At 54.5% G+C, this 24916-nt stretch overlaps 1 protein-coding gene and 1 long non-coding RNA gene across 5 annotated transcripts; both read right to left on the bottom strand.

Moving 5' to 3' along the window:
* Positions 1-21: 21 nt before the first annotated feature.
* KAT8 (lysine acetyltransferase 8) lies at positions 22-24224 on the bottom strand. Of its 2 annotated transcripts, none has more exons than XM_071732499.1 (11): positions 23923-24224; positions 20428-20502; positions 18086-18255; positions 16810-16863; positions 12500-12664; positions 9677-9766; positions 9458-9598; positions 8192-8285; positions 6079-6229; positions 2113-2267; positions 22-239 (listed from the first exon to the last, which is right to left on the bottom strand). In XM_071732499.1, the coding sequence occupies exons 1-11, from the start codon at positions 24200-24202 to the stop codon at positions 175-177; spliced, it is 1440 nt and encodes a 479-aa protein (XP_071588600.1). In that variant the 5' UTR covers positions 24203-24224; the 3' UTR covers positions 22-174. The 2 variants fall into 2 exon arrangements, with proteins under 2 accessions (XP_071588600.1, XP_071588602.1); XM_071732501.1 differs by having other exon boundaries at positions 22-204; positions 23923-24223.
* Positions 21517-23060, bottom strand: LOC139790629 (uncharacterized). 3 transcript variants are annotated; one of them, XR_011723562.1, is made up of 4 exons: positions 23022-23060; positions 22312-22389; positions 21769-21840; positions 21517-21660 (listed from the first exon to the last, which is right to left on the bottom strand). It is a non-coding gene; the product is annotated as an uncharacterized lncRNA (long non-coding RNA). The 3 variants fall into 3 exon arrangements; XR_011723561.1 differs by lacking the exons at positions 21517-21660; positions 21769-21840 and adding an exon at positions 21940-22187; XR_011723563.1 differs by lacking the exons at positions 21517-21660; positions 21769-21840 and adding an exon at positions 21940-22167.
* Positions 24225-24916: the final 692 nt, after the last annotated feature.

Below are 24916 nucleotides of genomic sequence, written 5' to 3'. Positions count from 1 at the left end.
AAAGGACCCCAAGCCTTCCACTTCCTCTTCCTCTTTTATGGCTTTGGGGACCGACTGGGGGGGGGGCGATGACGTCACGGGGTGGGCGATGACGTCACGAGGTGGCCGATGACGTCACAAGGTGGGCGATGACGCCATGAGGTGGGCGATGACGTCACGGGATGGGTGATGACGTCACTTCTTGGGGAGCTTGGCTTGCTTGTGCTTGGGGGGGGCCCAACGGAGGCAAATGGAGTCGACTGGGGAGGAAGAGGAAGAGGAAGAGGAAGAGGAGGGAGGAAGAGGAGGAGGAAGAGGAGGAGGAAGAGGAAGAGGAAAAGGAAGAGGGAATTTTGGGTCAATTTTAGGGAGGATTTTGGGGGAATTTTGGGAGAAAATTTTTGGAAATTTTTTGTGATTTTGGGGAAAATTTGGGGATTTTTTTTGGATTTTGGGGATTTTTTTGTGGAATTTTCGTGGAATTTTTACGGAATTTTAGGGAGGGACTTTTGGGGGTTTTGGGAAATTTCGAGGGGACTTGGGGGGATTTTTTGGGGATTTTTAGGGGATTTTTGGTTTTTTTTTCAATTTTGGGGGGGATTTTTTTTGGAATTTTTTGGGAATTTTTTGGAATTTTGGGGGATTTTTTTAATTTTTTGGGTGATATTTTGGGGCTTTTGTGGAAATTTTAGGGGGGATTTTTTTTTTAATTTTTGGGGAGGATTTTTTTTATTTTGGGGGGGATTTTTGTTTTTTTTTAATTTTTGGGGGATTTCTTTTGAATTTTGGGGGGATTTTTTAGGGGATTTTTTGAGGAATTTTTTTTAATTTTTGGGGGGATTTTTTAGGAGATTTTTTTGGGAATTTTTGGGGGGGATTTTTTTTATTTTTGGGGGGATTTTGGGTTTTTTTTTAATTTTTGGGGGATTTTTTTGGGATTTTTTTGGGGGGGATTTTATGGGGATTTTTTTTGATTTTTTGGGGGGATTTTTTTATTTTTGGGGAGACTTTGGGTTTTTTTTTAATTTTTGGGGGATTTTTTGGTCTTTTTTTTAATTTTGGGGGGATTTTGGGGGGATTTTTGGGGGATTTTTTTTTTTAATTTTTGGGGGGATTTTGGGGGGATTTCTTGGAGGATTTTTTGGGGGGATTTTTTTGGGTATTTTTAGGGGAATTTTTTTTATTTTTCGGGGGTATTTTTTGGGTTTTTTTAAAATTTTTGGGTGGCTTTTTTTGGGTTTTTTGGGATATTTTTGGGGGGATTTTTTTTGGAATTTTTGGGGGTTTTTTTGGTTTTTTTTTTAATTTTGGGGGGGATTTTTTGGGGGATTTTTTTTTACTTTGGGGGGATTTTTTTTGTGTTTTTTTTAATTTTTGGGGGGATTCTTGGGGGATTTTTGGGGGGATTTTGGGGGGGATTTCTTTAGGTTTTTTTTTAATTTTTGGGTTGATTTTTGGGGGGATTTTTTTGGGGTTTTTTTGGGGAGATTTTTTTGGTTTTTTTTTTAATTTGTAGGGGGATTTTTTTGGGGTACTTTTTGTGAGATTTTTTGGGGATTTTGGGGGGATTTTTTGATGCTTTTTTTTAATTTTTGAGAGGATTATTTTTGATTTTGGGGGGATCTTTTTGATTTTTTGGGGGATTTTTAGGGTTTTTTTTTTAATTTTCGGGGGATTTTTGGGTTTTTTTTTTCATTTTTGGGGGAATTTTTGGGGGCATTTTTTTTAATTTTTGGTGGAATTTTTTTTGCATTTTTTTTAAATTTCTGGGAGGATTTTTGTGGCAATTTTTTGGGGATTTTTGGGGGAATCTTGGGGGGGATTTTGGGTGCATTTGTTTGGATTTTTTGGGAGGATTTTGTTGGATTTTTTGTGGCATTTTTTTGTCTTTTTTTTAATTTGTGGGGGATTTTTTTGGGTACTTTTTGTGGGATTTTTTGATGTTTTTTTTTTTAATTTTTGAAAGGATTATTTTTAATTTTTCGGGTGACTCTTTTTGATTTTTTTGGGGATTTTTTGGTTGTTTTTTTTTTTAATTTTCGGGGGGATTTTTCGGGCTTTTTTTTTTCATTTTGGGGGCGATTTGGGGGGGATTTTTGGGGGGTTTTTGGGGTTTTTTGGGGTTCCACCCACCTGTGATGGGGGGTTTCTTGTACTGGGCACTTTTGAGGTGCTCCTCCACCAGTTTGGGGGTGACACAGATGACGTGTTGGCCCTTCCAGTATTTCACCATGTTGAGGGACTGGAGGGTGCTGATGATGTCGGTCTGGGTGATACTGGTCATCTGGCTGGGGAGACAGGAACCCTTACTGGGGCCCAGTGACCCCAAAAGGACCCAAAACGACCCCAAAATGACCCGAAAAGGCCCCAAACGGAGCCAAAATGGCCCAAAAAAGGCCCCAAAATGCCCCCAAAATCACCCAAAATGCCCCCCAAATCACCCAAAACTGACCCCAAAATGACCCAAAATGGATCCCAAAGCTTTGACCCCAAAATGACCAAAAAATGACCCAAAACTGACCCCAAAATCACCCAAAATGGATCCCAAAATGACCCAAAATGGATCCCAAAGCTTTGACCCCAAGATGACCCAAAACTGACCCCAAATGGAACCAAAATGACCCAAAAATAACCCAAAAAGGCCCCAAACGGAGCCAAAATGACCCAAAATGCCCCCAAATTGACCCCAAAATGTCCCAAAATGGATCCCAAAGATTTGGCCCCAAAATGACCCCAAATTGACCGCAAAAATCACCCCAAAATGACCCAAAACTGACCCCAAAATGACCCAAACTGATCCCAAAGCTTTGACCCAAGAATGACCCAAAATGACCCCAAATGAGGCCAAAATGACCCAAAAATAACCCAAAAAGGCCCCAAACAGAGCCAAAATGCCCCAAATTGACCCCAAAATGTCCCAAAATGGATCCCAAAGATTTGGCCCCAAAATGACCCCAAATTGACCCCAAAATCACCCCAAAATGACCCAAAACTGACCCCAAATTGACCCCAAGATGACCCAAACGGAGCCAAAACGACCCAAAAAGGCCCCAAATGGAGCCAAAATGACCCAAAATGCCCCCAAATTGACCCCAAAATGACCCAAAACGGATCCCAAAGCTTTGGCCCCAAAATGACCCCAAATGAGGCTAAACCGACCCAAAAAAGGCCCCAAACGGAGCCAAAATGACCCAAAATGTCCCCAAAATTACCCAAAACTGACCCCAAAATGACCCAAAATGGATCCCAAAGCTTCGACCCCAAGATGACCCCAAACTGACCCCAAAATCACCCCAAAATGACCCAAAACTGACTCCAAATTGACCCCAAAATGACCCAAAACTGATCCCAAAGCTTTGACCCCAAGATGACCCAAAATGACCCCAAATGAGGCCAAAATGACCCAAAAATGACCCAAAAAGGCCCCAAACAGAGCCAAAATGACCCAAAAAGGCCCCAAATTGACCCAAAGTCACCCAAAACTGACCCCAAAATGACCCAAAATGGATCCCAAAGCTTTGACCCAAAAATGACCCCAAATGAGGCCAAAATGACCCCAAAATGACCCAAAAAGGCCCCAAATGGAGCCAAAATGACCCAAAAAGGCCCCAAATAAGGCCAAAATGACCCAAAAATGCCCCAAATTGACCCCAAAATGACCCAAAACTGACCCCAAAATGACCCAAAATGGATCCCAAAGCTTTGACCCCAAAATGACCCAAAATGAGGCCAAAATGACCCAAAAATGACCCAAAAAGGCCCCAAACGGAGCCAAAATGACCCAAAAATGCCCCCAAATTGACCCCAAAATGACCCAAAACTGACCCCAAAATGACCCAAAATGGATCCCAAAGCTTTGACCCCAAAATGACCCAAAATGCCTCCAAATTGACCCCAAAATGACCCAAAAATGACCCAAAATGACCCAAAACTGACCCCAAAATGACCCAAAATGCCCCCAAAGTCACCCAAAACTGACCCCAAAATGGATCCCAAAGCTTTGACCCCAAGATGACCCAAAACTGACCCCAAATGGAACCAAAATGACCCAAAAATAACCCAAAAAGGCCCCAAACGGAGCCAAAATGACCCAAAATGCCCCCAAATTGACCCCAAAATGTCCCAAAATGGATCCCAAAGATTTGGCCCCAAAATGACCCCAAATTGACCGCAAAATCACCCCAAAATGACCCAAAACTGACCCCAAATTGACCCCAAGATGACCCAAACGGAGCCAAAATGACCCAAAAAGGCCCCAAATGGAGCCAAAACGACCCAAAATGCCCCCAAATTGACCCCAAAATGACCCAAAATGGATCCCAAAGCTTTGGCCCCAAAATGACCCCAAATGAGGCTAAATCGACCCAAAAAAGGCCCCAAACGGAGCCAAAATGACCCAAAATGCCCCCAAATTGGCCCCAAAATGACCCAAAACTGACCCCAAAATCACCCAAACTGGATCCCAAAGCTTTGACCCCAAAATGACTCCAAAATGCCCCAAACTGACCCCAAATGAAGCCCGAATGACCCAAAAAGGCCCCAAATGGAGCCAAAATGACCCAAAAAGGCCCCAAATTGACCCAAAACTGACCCCAAAATGACCCAAAATGGATCCCAAAGCTTTGACCCAAAATGACCCCAAATGGAGCCAAAATGACCCGAAAAGGCCCCAAATTGACCCCAAAATGACCCAAAACTGACCCCAAAATCACCCAAAATGGATCCCAAAGATTAGGCCCCAAAATGACCCCAAATTGACCCCAAAATCACCCCAAAATGACCCAAAACTGACTCCAAATTGACCCCAAAATGACCCAAAACTGATCCCAAAGCTTTGACCCCAAGATGACCCAAAATGACCCCAAATGAGGCCAAAATGACCCAAAAATGACCCAAAAAGGCCCCAAACAGAGCCAAAATGACCCAAAAAGGCCCCAAATTGACCCCAAAGTCACCCAAAACTGACCCCAAAATGACCCAAAATGGATCCCAAAGCTTTGACCCAAAAATGACCCCAAATGAGGCCAAAATGACCCAAAAATGACCCCAAATGAGGCCAAAATGACCCAAAAAGGCCCCAAATGGAGCCAAAATGACCCAAAAATGCCCCAAATTGACCCCAAAATGACCCAAAACTGACCGCAAAATGACCCAAAATGGATCCCAAAGCTTTGACCCCAAAATGACCCAAAATGAGGCCAAAATGACCCAAAAATGACCCAAAAAGGCCCCAAACGGAGCCAAAATGACCCAAAAATGCCCCCAAATTGACCCCAAAATGACCCAAAACTGACCCCCAAAATGACCCAAAACTGACCCCAAAATGACCCAAAATGGATCCCAAAGCTTTGACCCCAAAATGACCCCAAATTGACCCCAAAATGACCCAAAAAGGCCCCAAACGGAGCCAAAATGACCCTTACTGGGAGCACTGGGAGCCACTGGGAAGCTCCTGGGGGCTCCCCCAGAAGGGTTCTGGGGGGGTGCTCAAAGGCTCTGAACCAGTTCCCATGGCCCTGGGCTACCTGGGGGCTTACTGGGAGCTTACTGGGCTTACTGGGAGGCTACTGGGAGGTTACTGGGCTTACTGGGAGCTTACTGGTGCCCTTGGTGGAGCTGTTGGCCCATGGGTTCCTCAAGGTTCTTCAGCAGCGCTCGTGTCCTGGAGCTACTGGGGGGGTTCTGGGCTAACTGGGAGGCTACTGGTGGGTACTGGGAGGTTACTGGGAGGTTACTGGGCTTACTGGGAGGCTACTGGGAGGTTACTGGGGTTACTGGTGCCCTTGATGGAGCTGTTGGCCCATGGGTTCCTCAAGGTTCTTCAGCAGAACCCATGACCCTGAGCTACTGGGGGGGTACTGGTGGGTACTGGGAGGTTACTGGGAGGGTCCTGAGCTTACTGGGCTTACTGGGAGCTTACTGGGAGCTTACTGGGAGCTTACTGGGAGCTTACTGGTGCCCTTGGTGGAGCTGTTGGCCCATGGGTTCCTCAAGGTTCTTCAGCAGCGCTCGTGTCCTGGAGCTACTGGGGGGGTTCTGGGCTAACTGGGAGGCTACTGGTGGGTACTGGGAGGTTACTGGGAGGCTGCTGGTGCCCACCTGAGGTCCTTGATGGAGAGGGTTCCCCGGAAGTCCCTGAGGATCTCCAGCAGGACCCAGCTCCAGTAGCTCCTGTAGCTCAACTTCCCCAGGTCCGAGAGAGGCTTCTCCGGGGAGCCCACGGTGCTCTCCAGCTTGGAGAGTTCATAACCTGGGGGGGGACACCCCAAAAATCACCCAAATCACCCCAAAAACGACCCCAGAATCACCCAGAACTCACCCTAAAAACTTCGACCCTGAACGAACCCAAAACGACCCCAAACGGAGCCAAAATGACCCAAAAATTACCTCAAACAACCCCAAATCGACCCCAAAAAGGCCCCAAACGGAGCCAAAATGACCCAAAATGCCCCCAAATTGACCCCAAAATCACCCAAAATTGACCCCAAAATGGATCCCAAAGCTTTAACCCCAAAATGACCCCAAGATGACCCAAAATGAGGCCAACATGACCCAAAATGACCCCAAAATCACCTCAAATGACCCCAAATCGACCCAAAAAAGGCCCCAAACGGAGCCAAATTGACCCAAAATGCCCCCAAATTGACCCCAAAATCACCCAAAAATGACCCCAAAATGGATCCCAAAGCTTTGACCCCAAACTGACCCCAAGATGACCCAAAATGAGGCCAAAATGACCCAAAATGACCCCAAAATTACCTCAAACGGCCCCAAATCGACACAAAAAAAAGGCCCCAAATGGAGCCAAAATGCCCCCAAATGCCCCCAAATTGACCCCAAAATCACCCAAAAATGACCCCAAAATGACCCAAAATTGACCCCAAAGCTTTGACCCCAAAATGACCCCAAAATGACCCAAAATGAGGCCAAAATGACCCAAAAATTACCTCAAACGGCCCCCAAATTGACCCAAAAAAGGCCCCAAATGGAGCCAAAATGACCCAAAATGCCCCCAAATTGACCCCAAAATCACCCAAAATTGACCCCAAAATGACCCAAAATTGACCCCAAAGCTTTGACCCCAAAATGACCCAAAATGAGGCCAAAATGACCCAAAATGACCCCAAAATTACCTCAAACGGCCCCAAATTGACCCAAAAAGGGCCCCAAATGGAGCCAAAATGCCCCAAAATGACCCAAAATTGACCCCAAAATCACCAAAAATTGACCCCAAAATGACCCAAAATTGACCCCAAAATGACCCCAAAGTGACCCAAAATGACCCCAAAGCCAAAATGACCCAAAAATGACCCAAAAATTGCCCCAAATGGAGCCAAAATGACCCAAAATGCCCCCAAATTGACCCAAAATGGATCCCAAAGCTTTGACCCCAAAATGAACCCAAAAAGACCCCAAATGGAGCCAAAATGACCAAAAAAATCCCCTCCCAGTCTATCCCAGTCCCTCCCAGTGCCTCCCAATCCCTCCCAATCCCCTCCCACTCCCCTCCCAGTCCATCCCAGTCCCTCCAAATCTCATCCCAGTTCCCCCACTCCCCTCCCAGTGCCTCCCAGTGCCCCCCAATCCCCTCCCAGTCCATACCAGTCCCTCCCAGTCCCCCCACTCCTTCCCAGTCCCTCCCAGTTTCCTCCCACTCCCTCCCAGTCCTTCCCAGTCCCTCCCAGTCCCCCCCACTCCCTCCCAGTCCTTCCCAGTCCCTCCCAGTTTCCTCCCACTCCCTCCCAGTCCTTCCCAGTCCCTCCCAGTCCCCTCCACTCCCCTCCCACCCCGTCCCACTCCCCCCAATCCCCTCCCAGTCCCTCCCAGTCCCCTCCCACTCCCTCCCAGTCCCTCCCAGTCCCCTCCCACTCCCCTCCCAATACCCTCCCACCCTCTCCCAATCCCTCCCAGTCCATCCCACTCCCTCCCAGTCCCCTCCCAATCCCCTCCCAGTCCCTCCCAATCCCCTCCCAGTCCCTCCCAGTTCCCAATCCCCTCCCAGTCCATACCAGTGCCTCCCACTCCCTCCCCACTCCCCCCCACTCCCCTCCCAGTCCTCCCCACTCCATCCCAGTCCCTCCCACTCCCCTCCCACACCCTCCCAGTCCCCCCCAATCCCCTCCCAGTCCATACCAGTGCCTTACACTCCCCTCCCACTCCCCTCCCACCCCCTCCCAGTCCCTCCCAGTCCCTCCCAGTGCCCCCCACTGACTGAAGGCGATGAGGAACTTCCCGTAGCCCCGGCGCTGGTAGGGGGGGAGGGTGAGGATGCAGGCGACGTTGTTCCCATCCGGAGACTCCTTCTCCTGAAACCCCCCAAAAACCCCAAAAAACACCCCTGGGATCCATAGGGACATCCCTGGGATCCATAGGGACATCCTGGGATCCATAGGGAGCATCCCTGGGATCCATAGGGACATCCCTGGGATCCATAGGGACATCCTGGGATCCATAGGGAGCATCCCTGGGATCCATAGGGACATCCCTGGGATCCATAGGGACACCCCTGGGATCCATAGGGACATCCTGGGATCCATAGGGACATCCCTGGGATCCATAGGGACACCCCTGGGATCCATAGGGACATCCCTGGGATCCATAGGGACATCCTGGGATCCATAGGGACATCCCTGGGATCCATAGGGACATCCTGGGATCCATAGGGACATCCCTGGGATCTTTAGGGACATCCCTGGGATCCATAGGGACATCCTGGGATCCATAGGGACATTCTGGGATCCATAGGGAACATCCTGGGATCCATAGGGACATCCTGGGATCCATAGGGACATCCCTGGGATCCATAGGGACATCCTGGGATCCATAGGGACATCCTGGGATCCATACAAACATCCCTGGGATCCATAGGGACATCCTGGGATCCATAGGGACATCCCTGGGATCCATAGGGACATCCTGGGATCCATAGGGAGCATCCCAGGATCTTTTGGGGACCTTTGGGGCCACCTCAGGAGCTTCGAAAAACATCTCGGAAGCTTCGAGGAACCTCGGGGACACTTTGGGGACATTTTGGGGACACTTGGGGACATTTGGGACACTTGGGGACATCCCTGGGATCTTTAGGGACATCCAAGGATCCATAGGGACCATCCCAGGATCTTTTGAAGGACCTTTGGGGCCACCTCAGGAGCTTCGAGGAACATCTCAGAAGCTTCGAGGAACCTTGGGGACACTTTGGGGACACTTTGGGGACATTTGGCGACATTTTGGGACACTTGGGGACATTTTGGACACTTGGGGACATCCCTGGGATCTTTAGGGACATCCAAGGATCCATAGGGACCATCCCAGGATCTTTTGGGGACCTTTGGGGCCACCTCAGGAGCTTCGAAAAACATCTCGGAAGCTTTGAGGAACCTCGGGGACACTTTGGGGACATTTGGGGACATTTTGGGGACATTTGGGGACTTTTTCCTTCTCCTGAACCCCCCAAAAAAAAAAAAAAAAAAGCCCTTACCTTAGAAAAATACCCCACGATGTGGGCCCCGTGGCGATCGACCTCGGTCAGGAGGTAAAAAACGAAGGGTTCGACGTCAAAATAAAGAGTTTTGTGGTCCAGGAAGAGCTTGGCCAAGAGGCAGAGGTTCTGGCAATAGATCTGCAAGGCTGTGACGTCACCGGAAGGGGCTGTGACGTCATAGACACCCCCCCAAAAAAATCCCCCCAAACCTGGTACCTTGTGGTCTTTGCCGTCGACTTCGTAGACGGAGATGTTGCCCTTGCGGTAAATCTCCCGGCCCGGGGGTTGGCGCCACTGGCACTGGGCCTGAAAGAGGGGAAAATGTCACCAAAGGGGTCACACGAGGCACTAAACGTGTCACACGGGGCCCTAAACGTGTCACATGGGGCCCCAAAGGTGTCACACGGGGCCCAGAGGCGTCACCTCCCAGCTGGAGGCCGCTGGTGGCCACCAAACTCAACGCGTGTAGGCTGCACCCAACGAAGCCAAGGCCTGGGTTGTGTCCCCAAGTGTCACAGATGCCACCAAAGGTGTCACACGTGTCCCTAAACGTGTCACACGTATCCCCAAGGAGGTCACGTAGGTCCCCAAAGGTGTCACACGGGGCCTGGAGGCGTCACCTCAGAGCTGGAGGCCGCTGGTGGCCACCAAACTCAACGTGTGTAGGCCGCACCCAACGAACCCAAGGCTGAGGCTGCCACAACTTTGTCCCCACGTGTCCCCTTTGTCCTTAAACGTGTCACACGTGTCCCCAAGGGGGTCACATGGGTCCCCAAAGGTGTCACACGGGGCCCAGAGGCGTCACCTCCCAGCTGGAGGCCGCTGGTGGCCACCAAACTCAACGCGTGTAGGCCGCACCCAACGAACCCCAGGCCTGGGTTGTCCCCCCAAGTGTCACAGATGCTACCAAAGGTGTCACACGTGTCCCTAAGTGTGTCACACGTGTCCCCAAAGGTGTCACACGTGTCCCCAAAGGTGTCACACGGGGCCCAGAGGCGTCACCTCAGAGCTGGAGGCCGCTGGTGACCACCAAACTCAACACGCGTAGGCCGCACCCAACAAACCCCAGGCCTGGGTTGTGTCCCCAAGTGTCACAGATGCCACCAAGGGTGTCACACGTGTCCCTAAACGTGTCACACGGGGCCCCAAAGGTGTCACACGGGGCCCAGAGGCGTCACCTCAGAGCTGGAGGCCGCTGGTGGCCACCAAACTCAACGCGTGTAGGCCGCACCCAACAAAGCCAAGGCTGAGGCTGCCACAACTTTGTCCCCACGTGTCACCTTTGTCCCTAAACGTGTCACACGTGTCCCCAAGGGGGTCACATGGGTCCCCAAAGGTGTCACACGGGGCCCAGAGGCGTCACCTCAGAGCTGGAGGCCGCTGGTGGCCACCAAACTCAACGCGTGTAGGCCGCACCCAACGAACCCCAGGCCTGGGTTGTGTCCCCAAGTGTCACAGATGCCACCAAAGGCGTCACACGTGTCCCTAAACGTGTCACACATGTCCCCAAAGGTGTCACACGTGTCCCAGGTGTCTCTCCTCCCACCTGGAGGTCCTTGGTGGCCTCCAACCTCCCCTCCTCTTGCCCTCGCCCAACGTCGGGGCCGCCCCGGCCTTGTCCCCACGTGTCCCAAGTGTCCCCAAAATGTCCCCAAGTGTCCCCAAACGTGTCACACGTGTCCCTAAACGTGTCACACATGTCCCCAAACCTATCACACGTGTCCCAGGTGTGTCACCTCCCACCTGGAGGTCCTTGGTGGCCTCCAACCTCCTCTCCTCTTGCCCTCGCCCAACGTCAGGGCCGCCCCGGCCTTGTCCCCACGTGTCCCAAGTGTCCCCAAAATGTCCCCAAGTGTCCCCAAACGTGTCACACATGTCCCTAAACGTGTCACACGTGTCCCTGAACACGTCACACGTGTCCCAGGTGTGTCACCTCCCACCTGGAGGTGCTTGGTGGCCTCCAACCTCCCCTCCTCCTGCCCTCCCCCAATGTCGGGGCTGCCCCGGCCTTGTCCCCACGTGTCCCCCGTGTCCCCCAAATGTCCCCAACTGTCCCCAGACGTGTCACACGTGTCCCTAAACGTGTCACACATGTCCCCAAAGGTGTCACACATGTCCCAGGTGTGTCACCTCCCACCTGGAGGTCCTTGGTGGCCTCCAACCTCCCCTCCTCTTGCCCTCGCCCAACATCAGGGCCGCCCCGGCCTTGTCCCCACGTGTCCCCCGTGTCCCCAAAATGTCCCCAAATGTCCCCAAACATGTCACACGTGTCCCTAAACGTGTCACACATGTCCCTGAACATTTCACACGTGTCCCAGGTGTGTCACCTCCCACCTGGAGGTCCTTGGTGGCCTCCAACCTCCCCTCCTCTTGCCCTCGCCCAACATCAGGGCCGCCCCGGCCTTGTCCCCACGTGTCCCCCGTGTCCCCAAAATGTCCCCAAACGTGTCACATGTGCCCCTAAACGTGTCACACATGTCCCCAAACCTATCACACGTGTCCCCGGTGTGTCACCTCCCAGCTGGAGGTGCTTGGTGGCCTCCAACCTCCCCTCCTCTTGCCCTCGCCCAACATCAGGGCCGCCCCGGCCTTGTCCCCACGTGTCCCCAAAATGTCCCCAACTGTCCCCAAACGTGTCACACGTGTCCCTAAACGTGTCACACGTGTCTCTGAACATTTCACACGTGTCCCAGGTGTCTCTCCTCCCACCTGGAGGTGCTTGGTGGCCTCCAACCTCCCCTCCTCTTGCCCTCGCCCAACGTCAGGGCCACCCCGGCCTTGTCCCCATGTGTCCCCCGTGTCCCCAAAATGTCCCCAAACGTGTCACATGTGCCCCTAAGTGTGTCACACATGTCCCCAAAGGTGTCACACGTGTCCCAGGTGTCTCTCCTGCCACCTGGAGGTCCTTGGTGGCCTCCAACCTCCCCTCCTCTTGCCCTCGCCCAACGTCGGGGCCGCCCCGGCCTTGTCCCCACGTGTCCCCCGTGTCCCCCAAATGTCCCCAAACGTGTCACACGTGTCCCCAGACGTGTCCCTCACCAGGTGCAGCCGATAGGTCCGTTCAAACTTCATGTACTTGAGGCAGAACTCGCAGATCCAGAGCTTGGGCTGCTTCCCATAATCCTCAGGGAAGGGGGAGAAGTACCAAGCGTCGATCTCGAAGTGACCGATGTGGATCTTGTCCACGTACTTCACCTTGGTGATCTGAGGAGAGGGGGGAAAGGGACACTTTGGGGACATCTGGGGACACTTGGGGACATCCCTGGGATCTTTAGGGACATCCTGGGATCCATAGGGAGCATCCCAGGATCTTTTGGGGACCTTTGGGGCCACCTCAGGAGCTTCGAGAAACATCTCGGAAGCTTCAAGGAACCTCGGGGACACTTTAAAGGACCTTGGGAACATTTGGGGATATTTTGGGACATTTTGGGACATTTTGGGACACTTGGGGACATCCCTGGGATCTTCAGGGACATCCTGGGATCTTTAGGGACATCCCTGGGATCTTTTGGGGTCCTTTGGGGCCACCTCAGGAGCTTCGAAAAACATCTCGGAAGCTTCGAGGAACCTCTGAAGGACCTTGGGGACACTTTGGGGACACTTTGGGGACATCTGGGGACACTTGGGGACATCCCTGGGATTTTTAGGGACATCCTGGGATCCATAGGAACCTCCCCAGGATCTTTTGGGGCCACCTCAGGAGCTTCGAAAAACATCTCGGAAGCTTTGAGGAACCTTGGGGACACTTTGGGGAGATTTTGGGACATTTTGGGGCCATTTGGGGACATCCCTGGAATCCTTGGGGACATTTGGGGACACTTGGGGACATCCCTGTGATCTTTAGGGACATCCCTGGGATCCATAGGGACCATCCCAGGATCTTTTGGGGACCTTTGGGGCCACCTCAGGAGCTTCGAGAAACATCTCGGAAGCTTCGAGGAACGTTGGGGACATTGTGGGGACATTTTGGGACATTTTGGGGACATTTGGGGGACATCTGGGGACACTTGGGGACATCCCTGGGATTTTTAGGGACATCCTGGGATCCATAGGAACCTCCCCAAGATCTTTTGGGGCCACCTCAGGAGCTTCGAAAAACGTCTCGGAAGCTTCGAGGACATCTCTGAAGGACCTTGGGGACCCTTGGGGACACTTTGGGGACATCAGGGGACACTTGGGGACATCCCTGGGATCTTTAGGGACATCCTGGGATCCATAGGGAGCATCCCAGGATCTTTTGGGGACTTTTGGGGCCACCTCAGGAGCTTCGAAAAACATCTCGGAAGCTTCGAGGCACCTCGGGGACACTTTGGGGACATTTTGGGACACTTTGGGGACATTTGGGGACCCTTGGGGACATTTGGGGACACTTGGGGACACTTGGGGACATCCCTGGGATCTTTAGGGACATCCCTGGGATCCATAGGGAGCATCCCAGGATCTTTTGGGGACTTTTGGGGCCACCTCAGCAGCTTCGAAAAACATCTCGGAAGCTTCGAGGAACCTCGGGGACACTTTGGGGATATTTTGGGGACATTTGGGGGACATCTGGGGACACTTGGGGACATCCCTGGGATTTTTAGGGACATCCTGGGATCCATAGGAACCTCCCCAGGATCTTTTGGGGCCACCTCAGGAGCTTCGAAAAACATCTTGGAAGCTTTGAGGAACCTTGGGGACACTTTGGGGAGATTTTGGGACATTTTGGGGCCATTTGGGGACATCCCTGGAATCCTTGGGGACATCTGGGGACACTTGGGGAAATCCCTGGGATCTTTAGGGACATCCTGGGATCCATAGGGAGCATCCCAGGATCTTTTGGGGACCTTTGGGGCCACCTCAGGAGCTTCGAGAAACATCTCGGAAGCTTCAAGGAACCTCGGGGACACTTTAAAGGACCTTGGGGACATTTGGGGATATTTTGGGACATTTTGGGACATTTGGGGACACTTGGGGACATCCCTGGGATCTTTAGGGACATCCCTGGGATCTTTTGGGGTCCTTTGGGGCCACCTCAGGAGCTTCGAAAAACATCTCGGAAGCTTCGAGGAACCTCTGAAGGACCTTGGGGACACTTTGGGGACACTTCGGGGACATTTTGGGACATTTGGGACATTTTGGGGACACTTGGGGACATCCCTGGGATCTTTAGGGACATCCCTGGGATCCATAGGGACCATCCCAGGATCTTTTGGGGACTTTTGGGGCCACCTCAGGAGCTTCGAAAAACATCTCGGAAGCTTCGAGGCACCTCGGGGACACTTTGGGGACATTTTGGGACATTTTGGGGACATTTGGGGACCCTTGGGGACATTTTGGGGACATCTGGGGACACTTGGGGACATCCCTGGGATTTTTAGGGACATCCTGGGATCCATAGGAACCTCCCCAGGATCTTTTGGGGCCACCTCAGGAGCTTCGAAAAACATCTCGGAAGCTTCGAGGAACCTTGGGGACACTTTGGGGACATTTTGGGACACTTTGGGGACATTTGGGGACCCTTGTGGACATTTTGGGACACTTGGGGACACTTGGGGACATCCCTGGGATTTTTAGGGACATCCCTGGGATCCATAGGAACCTCCCCAGGATCTTTTGGGGCCACCTCAGGAGCTTCGAAAAACGTCTCGGAAGCTTCGAGGACATCTCTGAAGGACCTTGGGGACCCTTGGGGACACTTTGGGGACATCTGGGGACACTTGGGGACATCCCTGGGATCTTTAGGGACATCCCTGGGATCCATAGGAACCTCCCCAGGATCATTTGGGGCCACCTCAGGAGCTTCGAAAAACATCTCGGAAGCTTTGAGGAACCTTGGGGACACTTTGGGGAGATTTTGGGACATTTTGGGGCCATTTGGGGACATCCCTGGAATCCTTGGGGACATTTGGGGACACTTGGGGACATCCCTGGGATCTTTAGGGACATCCTGGGATCCATAGGGAGCATCCCAGGATCTTTTGGGGACCTTTGGGGCCACCTCAGGAGCTTCGAGAAACCTCAGGGACATTTTGGGGACATTTGGGGACATTTTGGGGACATTTGGGGACATTTTGGGACCCTCGGGGACATTTGGGGAGAGTTCAAGATTTTTTGGGTCCTTCCCAGGATTTTTTGGGATCATTCCCAGATTTTTTTGGGACATTCCCAGAATTTTGGGGCCATTCCCAGGATTTTTTGGGACATTCCCAGGATTTTGGGGCCATTCCCAGAATTTTTTGGACATTCCCAGAATTTTTGGGTCCTTCCCAGGATTTTTTGGGATAATTCCCAGAATTTTTGGGGCCATCCCCAGAATTTTTTTGGATCATTTCCAGGACTTTTGAGTCCTTCCCAGAATTTTGGGGCCATTCCCAGAATTTTTGGGACATTCCCAGGACTTTGGGGCCATTCCCAGGATTTTTTGGAACACTCCCAGATTTTTTGGGTCCTTCCCAGGGTTTTTTGGGATAATTCCCAGAATTTTTGGGCCATTCCCAGAATTTTGGGATCATTCCCAGGATTTTTTGGGTCCTTCCCAGGACTTTGGGATCATTCCCAGAATTTTTGGGCCATTCCCAGAATTTTTGGGTCCTTCCCAGAATTTTTTTTGATAATTCCCAGAATTTTTTTTGATCATTCCCAGGATTTTTGGGATCATTCCCAGGACTTTTGGGTCCTTCCCAGAATTTTGAGGTCATTCCCAAAATTTTGGCTCCTTCCCAGGATTTTTTGGGATAATTCCCAGAATTTTGGGGCCATTCCCAGGATTTTTTGGGACATTCCCAGAATTTTGGGGCCATTCTCAGAATTTTTGGGTCCTTCCCAGATTTTTGAAGTCATTCCCAGATTTTTTTGGGATCATTCCCAGGATTTTGGGGCCATTCCCAGGATTTTTTTGGGCCATTCCCAGGATTTTTTGGGATCATTCCCAGAATGTTGGGATCATTCCCAGAATTTGTGGGTCCTTCCCAGGACTTTGGGGCCATTCCCAGGATTTTTTTTTTTATAATTCCCAGGATTTTTGGGCCATTCCCAGGATTTTTTGGGTCCTTCCCAGGATTTTTTGGGATAATTCCCAGGATTTTTTGGACATTCACAGAATTTTAGGATCATTCCCAGGATTTTTTAGGATCATTCCCAGGACTTTGGGATCATTCCCAGGATTTTTTGGCTCCTTCCCAGGATTTTTTTTTATAATTCCCAGAATTTTTGGGTCCTTCCCAGGATTTTGGGGCCATTCCCAGAATTTTGGGGCCATTCCCAGAATTTTTGGGATAATTCCCAGGATTTTGGGGCCATTCCCAGGATTTTTTTGGGATCATTCCCAGATTTTTGGGGGCTATTCCCAGGATTTTGGGGTCACTCACAGCCTCGTGCTCCTTCTCCAGCGCTGCCGTGGTCGGATCCATCTCGGCGTAGGTCTGGCCCAGTAAGAACCAGTACAAACCAGTAAGGACCAGTACAGACCAGTTACCTCGCCCACTACCCCCTAGCCCCCTCCCAGTGCCTCCCAGTCCCCCCTAACCCTTCCCAGTGCCTCCCAGTGCCTCCCAGTTCCTCCCAGTCCCCTCTAAACCCTTCCCAGTTCCTCCCAGTCCCCTCTAAACCCTTCCCAGTTCCTCCCAGTCCCCTCTAACTCCATCCCAGTACCTCCCAGTGCCTCCCAGTCCCCTCTAATCCCCCTCTAACTCCATCCCAGTGCTTCCCAGTCCCTTCCAACCCCCTCCCAGTCCCCTCCAACCCCTTCCCAGTGCCTCCCAGTCCCCTCCCAGTACCTCCCAGTCACTCCCAGTCCCTTCCAACCCCCTCCAACCCCTTCCCAGTCCCCTCCAACCCCTTCCCAGTGCCTCCCAGTCCCTCCCAGTGCCTCCCAGTCCCTCCAGTGCCTCCCAGTTCCTTCCAACCCCCTCTAACTCCCTCCCAGTCCCCTGCAACCCCCTCCCAGTGCCTCCCAGTCCCTTCCAACTCCCTCCAACCCCTTCCCAGTCCCCTCCAATCCCTTCCCAGTGCCTCCCAGTCCCCTCCCAGTACCTCCCAGTGCCCTCCCAGTGCCTTCCAGTCCCCTCTAAACCCCTCCCAGTGCCTCCCAGTCCCTTCCAACCCCCTCCAACCCCTTCCCAGTGCCTCCCAGTCCCCTCCCAGTCCCTCCCAGTGCCTCCCAGTCCCCTCCCAGTCCCTCCCAGTCCCCTCCCAGTCCCTTCCAACCCCCTCCAACCCCTTCCCAGTCCCCTCCAACCCCTTCCCAGTGCCTCCCAGTCCCCTCCCAGTACCTCCCAGTCCCCTCTAACTCCCTCCCAGTCCCTTCCAACCCCCTCCAACCCCTTCCCAGTCCCCTCCCAGTGCCTTCCAGTCCCTCCCAGTGCCTTCCCAGTGCCTCCCAGTCCCTTCCAACTCCCTCCAATCCCTTTCCAGTCCCCTCCAATCCCTTCCCAGTGCCTCCCAGTCCCTCCCAGTGCCTCCCAGTCCCTTCCCAGTCCCTTCCCAGTGCCTCCCAGTCCCCTCCAACCCCCTCTACCTCCCTCCCAGTCCCCTCTAACTCCCTCCCAGTCCCTTCCAACCCCCTCTAACTCCCTCCCAGTCCCCTCCAATCCCTTCCCAGTGCCTCCCAGTGCCCTCCCAGTGCCTCCCAGTTACCCCCCAGACCTTCTGGACGTGGTTGATCTCATCGTGTTTCCTTTTCTGGTTCCTGGTGATTTTCCTCTCGGGTTGTTCCCCCCCTCCCAGTTCTCCCAGTAAAGGCTCCGAGCTCTTGGCCGCCGCCTCCTTCTGGCTCAGCCTCTTCTTGTCCACCCACTCGTCCAGTCTGCGGTTAACTGGGAGCACTGGGAGCTCAGACTGGGAGCCCCCACCCCCCCCCACTCCCTCCCAGTTCCATCCCAGTACCCTCCAGTACCTCCCAGTACCTCCCAGTAACCAACCAGTATCATACAAACACCCCCAGCGCCCCCCAATCCCCTCCCAATTCCTTCCCAGTTCCTCCCAGTACCCTCCAGTACCTCCCAGTAACCAACCAGTATCCTCCAGACCCCCCCAGCGCCCCCCACTCCCTCCCAGTTCCTCCCAGTACCCTCCAGTACCTCCCAGTAACCAACCAGCAGCCTCCAGAACCCCCCAATCCCCTCCCAGTTCCTTCCCAGTACCCTCCAGTACCTCCCAGTAACCAACCAGCAGCCTCCGGACCCCCCCAGTACCCCCCAATCCCCTCCCAGTTCCTTCCCAGTCCCTCCCAGTTCCTCCCAGTCCCTCCCAGTTACTTCCCAGTAACCAACCAGTATCCTCCAGACCCCCCAGTGCCCCCCAATCCCCTCCCAGTTCCTTCCCAGTTCCTCCCAGTACCCTCCAGTACCTCCCAATAACCAACCCGCAGTCTCCGGACCCCCCCAGTACCCTTCAATCCCCTCCCAGTTCCTTCCCAGTACCCTCCAGTACCTCCCAGTACCTCCCAGTAACCAACCAGTATCATACAAACACCCCCAGCGCCCCCCAATCCCCTCCCAATTCCTTCCCAGTTCCTCCCAGTACCCTCCAGTTCCACCCAGTAACCAACCAGCAACTTCCAGACCCCCCCAGCGCCCCCCAATCCCCTCCCAGTTCCTTCCCAGTTCCTCCCAGTATCCCCCAGCACCACCCAGTAACCAACCAGCAGCCTCTGGACCCCCCCCAGCGCCCCCCAATCCCCTCCCAGTTCCTTCCCAGTACCTCCCAATTCCTTCCCAGTAACCAACCAGTATCATACAAACACCCCCAGCGCCTCCCAGTTCCTCCCCAGTCCTTCCCAGTACCCCCAGTTCCTCCCAGTTCCACCCAGTAACCAACCAGCAGCCTCCAGACCTCCTCAGTGCCTCCCAGTTCCTCCCCAGTCCTTCCCAGTTCCTCCCAGTTACTTCCCAGTAACCAACCAGTATCCTCCAGACCCCCCAATCCCCTCCCAGTTCCTTCCCAGTTCCTCCCAGTACCCTCCAGTACCTCCCAGTAACCACCCAACAGCCTCCAGAACCCCCCAGTGCCCCCCAATCCCCTCCCAGTTCCTCCCAGTACCCTCCAGTACCCCCCAGTAACCAACCAGTATCATACAAACACCCCCAGCGCCTCCCAGTCCCCCCCAGTCCCCTCCCAGTTTCACCGCACTCCCTCCCAGTCCCTTCCCAGTGCCTCCCAGTGCCTCCCAGTCCCTCCCAATCCCCTCCCAGTCCCTCCCAGTGCCCCCCAATCCCCTCCCAGTGCCTCCCAGTGCCCCCCAATCCCCTCCCAGTATCCCCCAGTTTCACCGCACTCCCTCCCCATCCCTTCCCACTCCCTCCCAGTCTCTCCCAGTGCCTCCCAGTCCCTCCCAATCCCCTCCCAGTCCCTTCCCAGTGCCCTCCCAGTGCCTCACAGTCTCTCCCAGTCCCTCCCAGTGCCCCCCAATCCCCTCCCAGTCCCCCGCAGTCCCTCCCAGTTTCACTGCACTCCCTCCCAGTCCCTTCCCAGTCCCTCCCAGTGCCTCCCAGTCCCTCCCAGTGCCCCCCAATCCCCTCCCAGTCCCTCCCAGTGCCTCCCACTCCCTTCCCAGTGCCTCCCAGTCCCTCCCAATCCCCTCCCAGTGCCCCCCAATCCCCTCCCAGTGCCTCCCAGTGCCCCCCAATCCCCTCCCAGTATCCCCCAGTTTCACCGCACTCCCTCCCCATCCCTTCCCACTCCCTCCCAGTCTCTCCCAGTGCCTCCCAGTCTCTCCCAATCCCCTCCCAGTGCCTCCCAGTCCCTCCCAATCCCCTCCCAGTGCCTCCCAGTCCCTCCCAATCCCCTCCCAGTCCCTTCCCAGTGCCCTCCCAGTGCCTCACAGTCTCTCCCAGTCCCTCCCAGTGCCCCCCAATCCCCTCCCAGTCCCCCGCAGTCCCTCCCAGTTTCACCGCACTCCCTCCCCATCCCTCCCAGTCCTTCCCAGTCCCCTCCCAATCCCTTCCCAGTCCCTCCCAGTGCCTCCCAGTGCCTCCCAGTTCACTCACAGCCCACATAATGGACGTAATACTCCTCCCTCCCCTCCTGCTCGTTCAGCCGGGACTGGATCACTTCCGCCGAGTCTGGGGGCAAACTGGGACCAGTAAGGGCCAAACTGGGACCAGTAAGGGCCAAACTGGGACCAGTTCGAGGCTCCCTGGGACAAGGAAGACTCCTCCAAAACTGGTTTATACTGGTCCCAGTCCCCTCGGCCCCCCAGAGCTGCTCCAGACTGGTTTAAACTGGTCCCACCCCCCCCTCTTCTATACTGGTTTATACTGGTTTTGCTCCCAGCGCTGGGTTAAACTGGTCCTGCCCCTGCCTAGCACTGGTTTATACTGGTTTGTACTGGTCACACCCCCCTACCACTGCTCTATACTGGTTTATACTGGTCTCTACTGGTTCCCCCTCCAGCCACACTAGTCCCTACTGGTTTCTACTGGTTTCTACTGGTCCCAGTCCCCCCACCACTGCTCTCTACTGGTCCTAGTCCCCTCAGCACTGGTTTAAACTGGTCCCAGTCCCCTACCACTGCTCTATACTGGTTTCTAGTGGTCCCTACTGGTTCCCCCTCCAGCCACACTGGTCCTTACTGGTTTCTACTGGTCTCTACTGGTCCCAGTCCCCCCACCACCGCTCTATACTGGTCCCTACTGGTTCCCCCCCACACACCCTGGTCCCTACTGGTTTCTACTGGTCTCTACTGGTCTGTACTGGTCTCTACTGGTCTCTACTGGTCTCCTCACGCCAGGTGCTGTCACCCCTCCGGCACACGCAGGCTCCCCTCCCCCTCCCCCCTCTTAGCACCGCTCTATACTGGTTTCTACTGGTCCATACTGGTTCCCCCCCCCACACAGCACACTGCTCCCTACTGGTCTGTACTGGTCTCTACTGGTCTGTACTGGTTTCTACTGGTCTCCTCACGCCAGGTGCTGTCACCCCTCCGGCACACGCAGGCCCCCCCCCCCCCCATCCCCCTGCTCTATACTGGTTTCTACTGGTCCATACTGGTTCCCCCTCCACACACACTGCTCCCTACTGGTCTGTACTGGTCTCTACTGGTCTGTACTGGTTTCTACTGGTCTGCTCATGCCAGGTGCTGTCACCCCTCCGGCACACGCAGGCTCCCCCCCCCCCCCCTCCCCCCGCTCTATACTGGTTTCTACTGGTCCATACTGGTTCCCCCTCCACACACACTGCTCCCTACTGGTCTGTACTGGTCTGTACTGGTTTCTACTGGTCTGCTCACGCCAGGTGCTGTCACCCCTCCGGCACACGCAGGCCCCCCCCCCCCCCCATCCCCCCGCTCTATACTGGTTTCTACTGGTCCATACTGGTTCCCCCTCCACACACACTGCTCCCTACTGGTCTGTACTGGTTTCTACTGGTCTCTACTGGTCTGTACTGGTCTGTACTGGTTTCTACTGGTCTCCTCACGCCAGGTGCTGTCACCCCTCCGGCACACGCAGGCTCCCCCCCCCCCCCCCTCCCCCCGCTCTATACTGGTTTCTACTGGTCTCTACTGGTTCCCCCCACACACACACTGCTCCCTACTGGTCTGTACTGGTCTCTACTGGTCTGTACTGGTTTCTACTGGTCTGCTCACGCCAGGTGCTGTCACCCCTCCGGCACACGCAGGCTCCCCCCCCCCCCCATCCCCCCGCTCTATACTGGTTTCTACTGGTCCATACTGGTTCCCCCCACACACACACTGCTCCCTACTGGTCTGTACTGGTCTGTACTGGTCTCTACTGGTCTGTACTGGTTTCTACTGGTCTGCTCACGCCAGGTGCTGTCACCCCTCCGGCACACGCAGGCTCCCCTCCCCCTCCCCCCTCTTAGCACCGCTCTATACTGGTTTCTACTGGTCCATACTGGTTCCCCCTCCACACACACTGCTCCCTACTGGTCTGTACTGGTCTGTACTGGTCTGTACTGGTCTGTACTGGTCTCTACTGGCCTCTACTGGTCTCCTCACGCCAGGTGCTGTCACCCCTCCGGCACACGCAGGCTCCCCCCCCCCCTCCCCCCGCTTAGCACCGCTCTATACTGGTTTCTACTGGTCCATACTGGTTCCCCCCACACGCACACTGCTCCCTACTGGTCTGTACTGGTCTCTACTGGTCTGTACTGGTCTCTACTGGTCTCCTCACGCCAGGTGCTGTCACCCCTCCAGCACACGCAGGCTCCCCCCCCCCCTCCCCCCGCTTAGCACCGCTCTATACTGGTTTCTACTGGTCCATACTGGTTCCCCCTCCACACACACTGCTCCCTACTGGTCTGTACTGGTCTCTACTGGTCTGTACTGGTTTCTACTGGTCTGCTCACGCCAGGTGCTGTCACCCCTCCGGCACACGCAGGCTCCCCCCCCCCCCATCCCCCCGCTCTATACTGGTTTCTACTGGTCCATACTGGTTCCCCCCCACACACACACTGCTCCCTACTGGTCTGTACTGGTCTCTACTGGTCTGTACTGGTTTCTACTGGTCTCCTCACGCCAGGTGCTGTCAACCCTCCAGCACACGCAGGCTCCCCTCCCCCTCCCCCCTCTTAGCACCGCTCTATACTGGTTTCTACTGGTCCATACTGGTTCCCCCTCCACACACACTGCTCCCTATTGGTCTGTACTGGTCTGTACTGGTCTTACTGGTTTCTACTGGTCTGCTCACGCCAGGTGCTGTCACCCCTCCGGCACACGCAGGCCCCCCCCCCCCCCCCCATCCCCCGCTCTATACTGGTTTCTACTGGTCCATACTGGTTCCCCCCACACACACACTGCTCCTACTGGTCTGTACTGGTTTCTACTGGTCTCTACTGGTCTGTACTGGTTTCTACTGGTCTGCTCACGCCAGGTGCTGTCACCCCTCCGGCACACGCAGGCCCCCACCCCCCCCCCCCCCCCCCATCCCCCCGCTCTATACTGGTTTCTACTGGTCCATACTGGTTCCCCACACACGCACCACTGCTCCCTACTGGTCCCCCTACTGGTCTGTACTGGTCTCTACTGGTCTGTACTGGTTTCTACTGGTCTGCTCACGCCAGGTGCTGTCACCCCTCCGGCACACGCAGGCTCCCCCCCCCCCCCCCCCTCCCCCCGCTCTATACTGGTTTCTACTGGTCCATACTGGTTCCCCCCCCACACACACTGCCTCCCTACTGGTCTGTACTGGTTTCTACTGGTCTGCTCACGCCAGGTGCTGTCACCCCTCCGGCACACGCAGGCCCCCCCCCCCCCCATCCCCCTGCTCTATACTGGTTTCTACTGGTCCATACTGGTTCCCCACACACACACACTGCTCCCTACTGGTCTGTACTGGTCTCTACTGGCCTCTACTGGTCTCCTCACGCCAGGTGCTGTCACCCCTCCGGCACACGCAGGCTCCCCCCCCCCCCATCCCCCCGCTCTATACTGGTTTCTACTGGTCTATACTGGTTCCCCCCCCAGCCACACTACTCCCTACTGGTCTGTACTGGTTTCTACTGGTCTCTACTGGTCTGCTCACGCCAGGTGCTGTCGGCCCGCCGGCACATGTAGGTCTCGCCGATCTCCACCGTCACCTCCGCTTCCCGGGCCTGAGGCGGCTGCAGCGCGGCGGGAGGAGGAGGAGGAGGAGGAGGAGGAGGGGGAGGAAGGGGCGGAGGCTGCGCCGAAGGCCCCGGGACCCTTCCCCCGGCTTCCTCGGTACCTCCCGAGCGGTTCGGAACCGGTTCGGAACTTCCAGAACTCGTCAGAACCTCGGAAAAAACCCCGGGGCCTCCGCTCGGAGCCGCCGCGGCCGCCATTTCGCGCAGCGCGCCGGAAGCGGCGTCGCACGCAAGGGGGCGCTCCGGAAGTGGCGTCAGACGCAAAGGGGAGCCCCGGAAGTGAAGGGCGTTGCTATGGAGACGGGTAAAGGGAGAGGCCTAGAGGGCCCGGCCTCCCAGTAAGGACCAGTAATGACCAGTAACAACCAGTAAAGGACCAGTAAGCACCAGTAACCACCAGTAAAAACCAGTAAAGGACCAGTAAAGGACCAGTAAAGGACCAGTAACCACCAGTAACAACCAGTAAAGGACCAGTAAAGGACCAGTAACGACCAGTAACGACCAGTAAAGGACCAGTAAAGGACCAGTAACGACCAGTAACAACCAGTAAAGGATCAGTAAAGGACCAGTAAGCACCAGTAACGACCAGTAACAACCAGTACAGGACCAGTAAAGGACCAGTAAGCACCAGTAATGACCAGTAACAACCAGTAAAGGACCAGTAAAGGAGCAATAACCTCCCCAGTAACAACCAGTAAAAACCAGTAAAGGACCAGTAAGCACCAGTGACCACCAGTAACCACCAGTAAAGGACCAGTAAGCACCAGTAAAAACCAGTAAAGGACCAGTAACCCCCCCAGGGACCACCAGTAAAGGACCAGTAAGCACCAGTGACCACCAGTAACAACCAGTAAAGGACCAGCAACTCCCCAGTAACACCAGTAACCACCAATGACCCCCCCAGTAACCACC

Source organism: Heliangelus exortis, unplaced genomic scaffold (assembly GCF_036169615.1).
Source record: "Heliangelus exortis unplaced genomic scaffold, bHelExo1.hap1 Scaffold_103, whole genome shotgun sequence".
NCBI lineage: Eukaryota > Metazoa > Chordata > Aves > Apodiformes > Trochilidae > Heliangelus > Heliangelus exortis.
The sequence above is the reverse complement of the archived record's forward strand: the minus strand, read 5'-3'. Positions and strand labels throughout refer to the sequence as shown.

Coding starts and splice junctions, on each gene's coding strand:
- KAT8 (XM_071732499.1), bottom strand. CDS start 24,202: ATGGCGGCCGCGGCGGCTCCGAGCGGAGGCCCCGGGGTTTTTTCCGAG. Junction 20,503..23,922: donor GCGGGCCGACAGCACCTGGC/GTGAGCAGACCA, acceptor GTTTGCCCCCAG/ACTCGGCGGAAGTGATCCAG. Junction 240..2,112: donor CAAGAAACCCCCCATCACAG/GTGGGTGGAACC, acceptor CTTCCTCCCCAG/TCGACTCCATTTGCCTCCGT.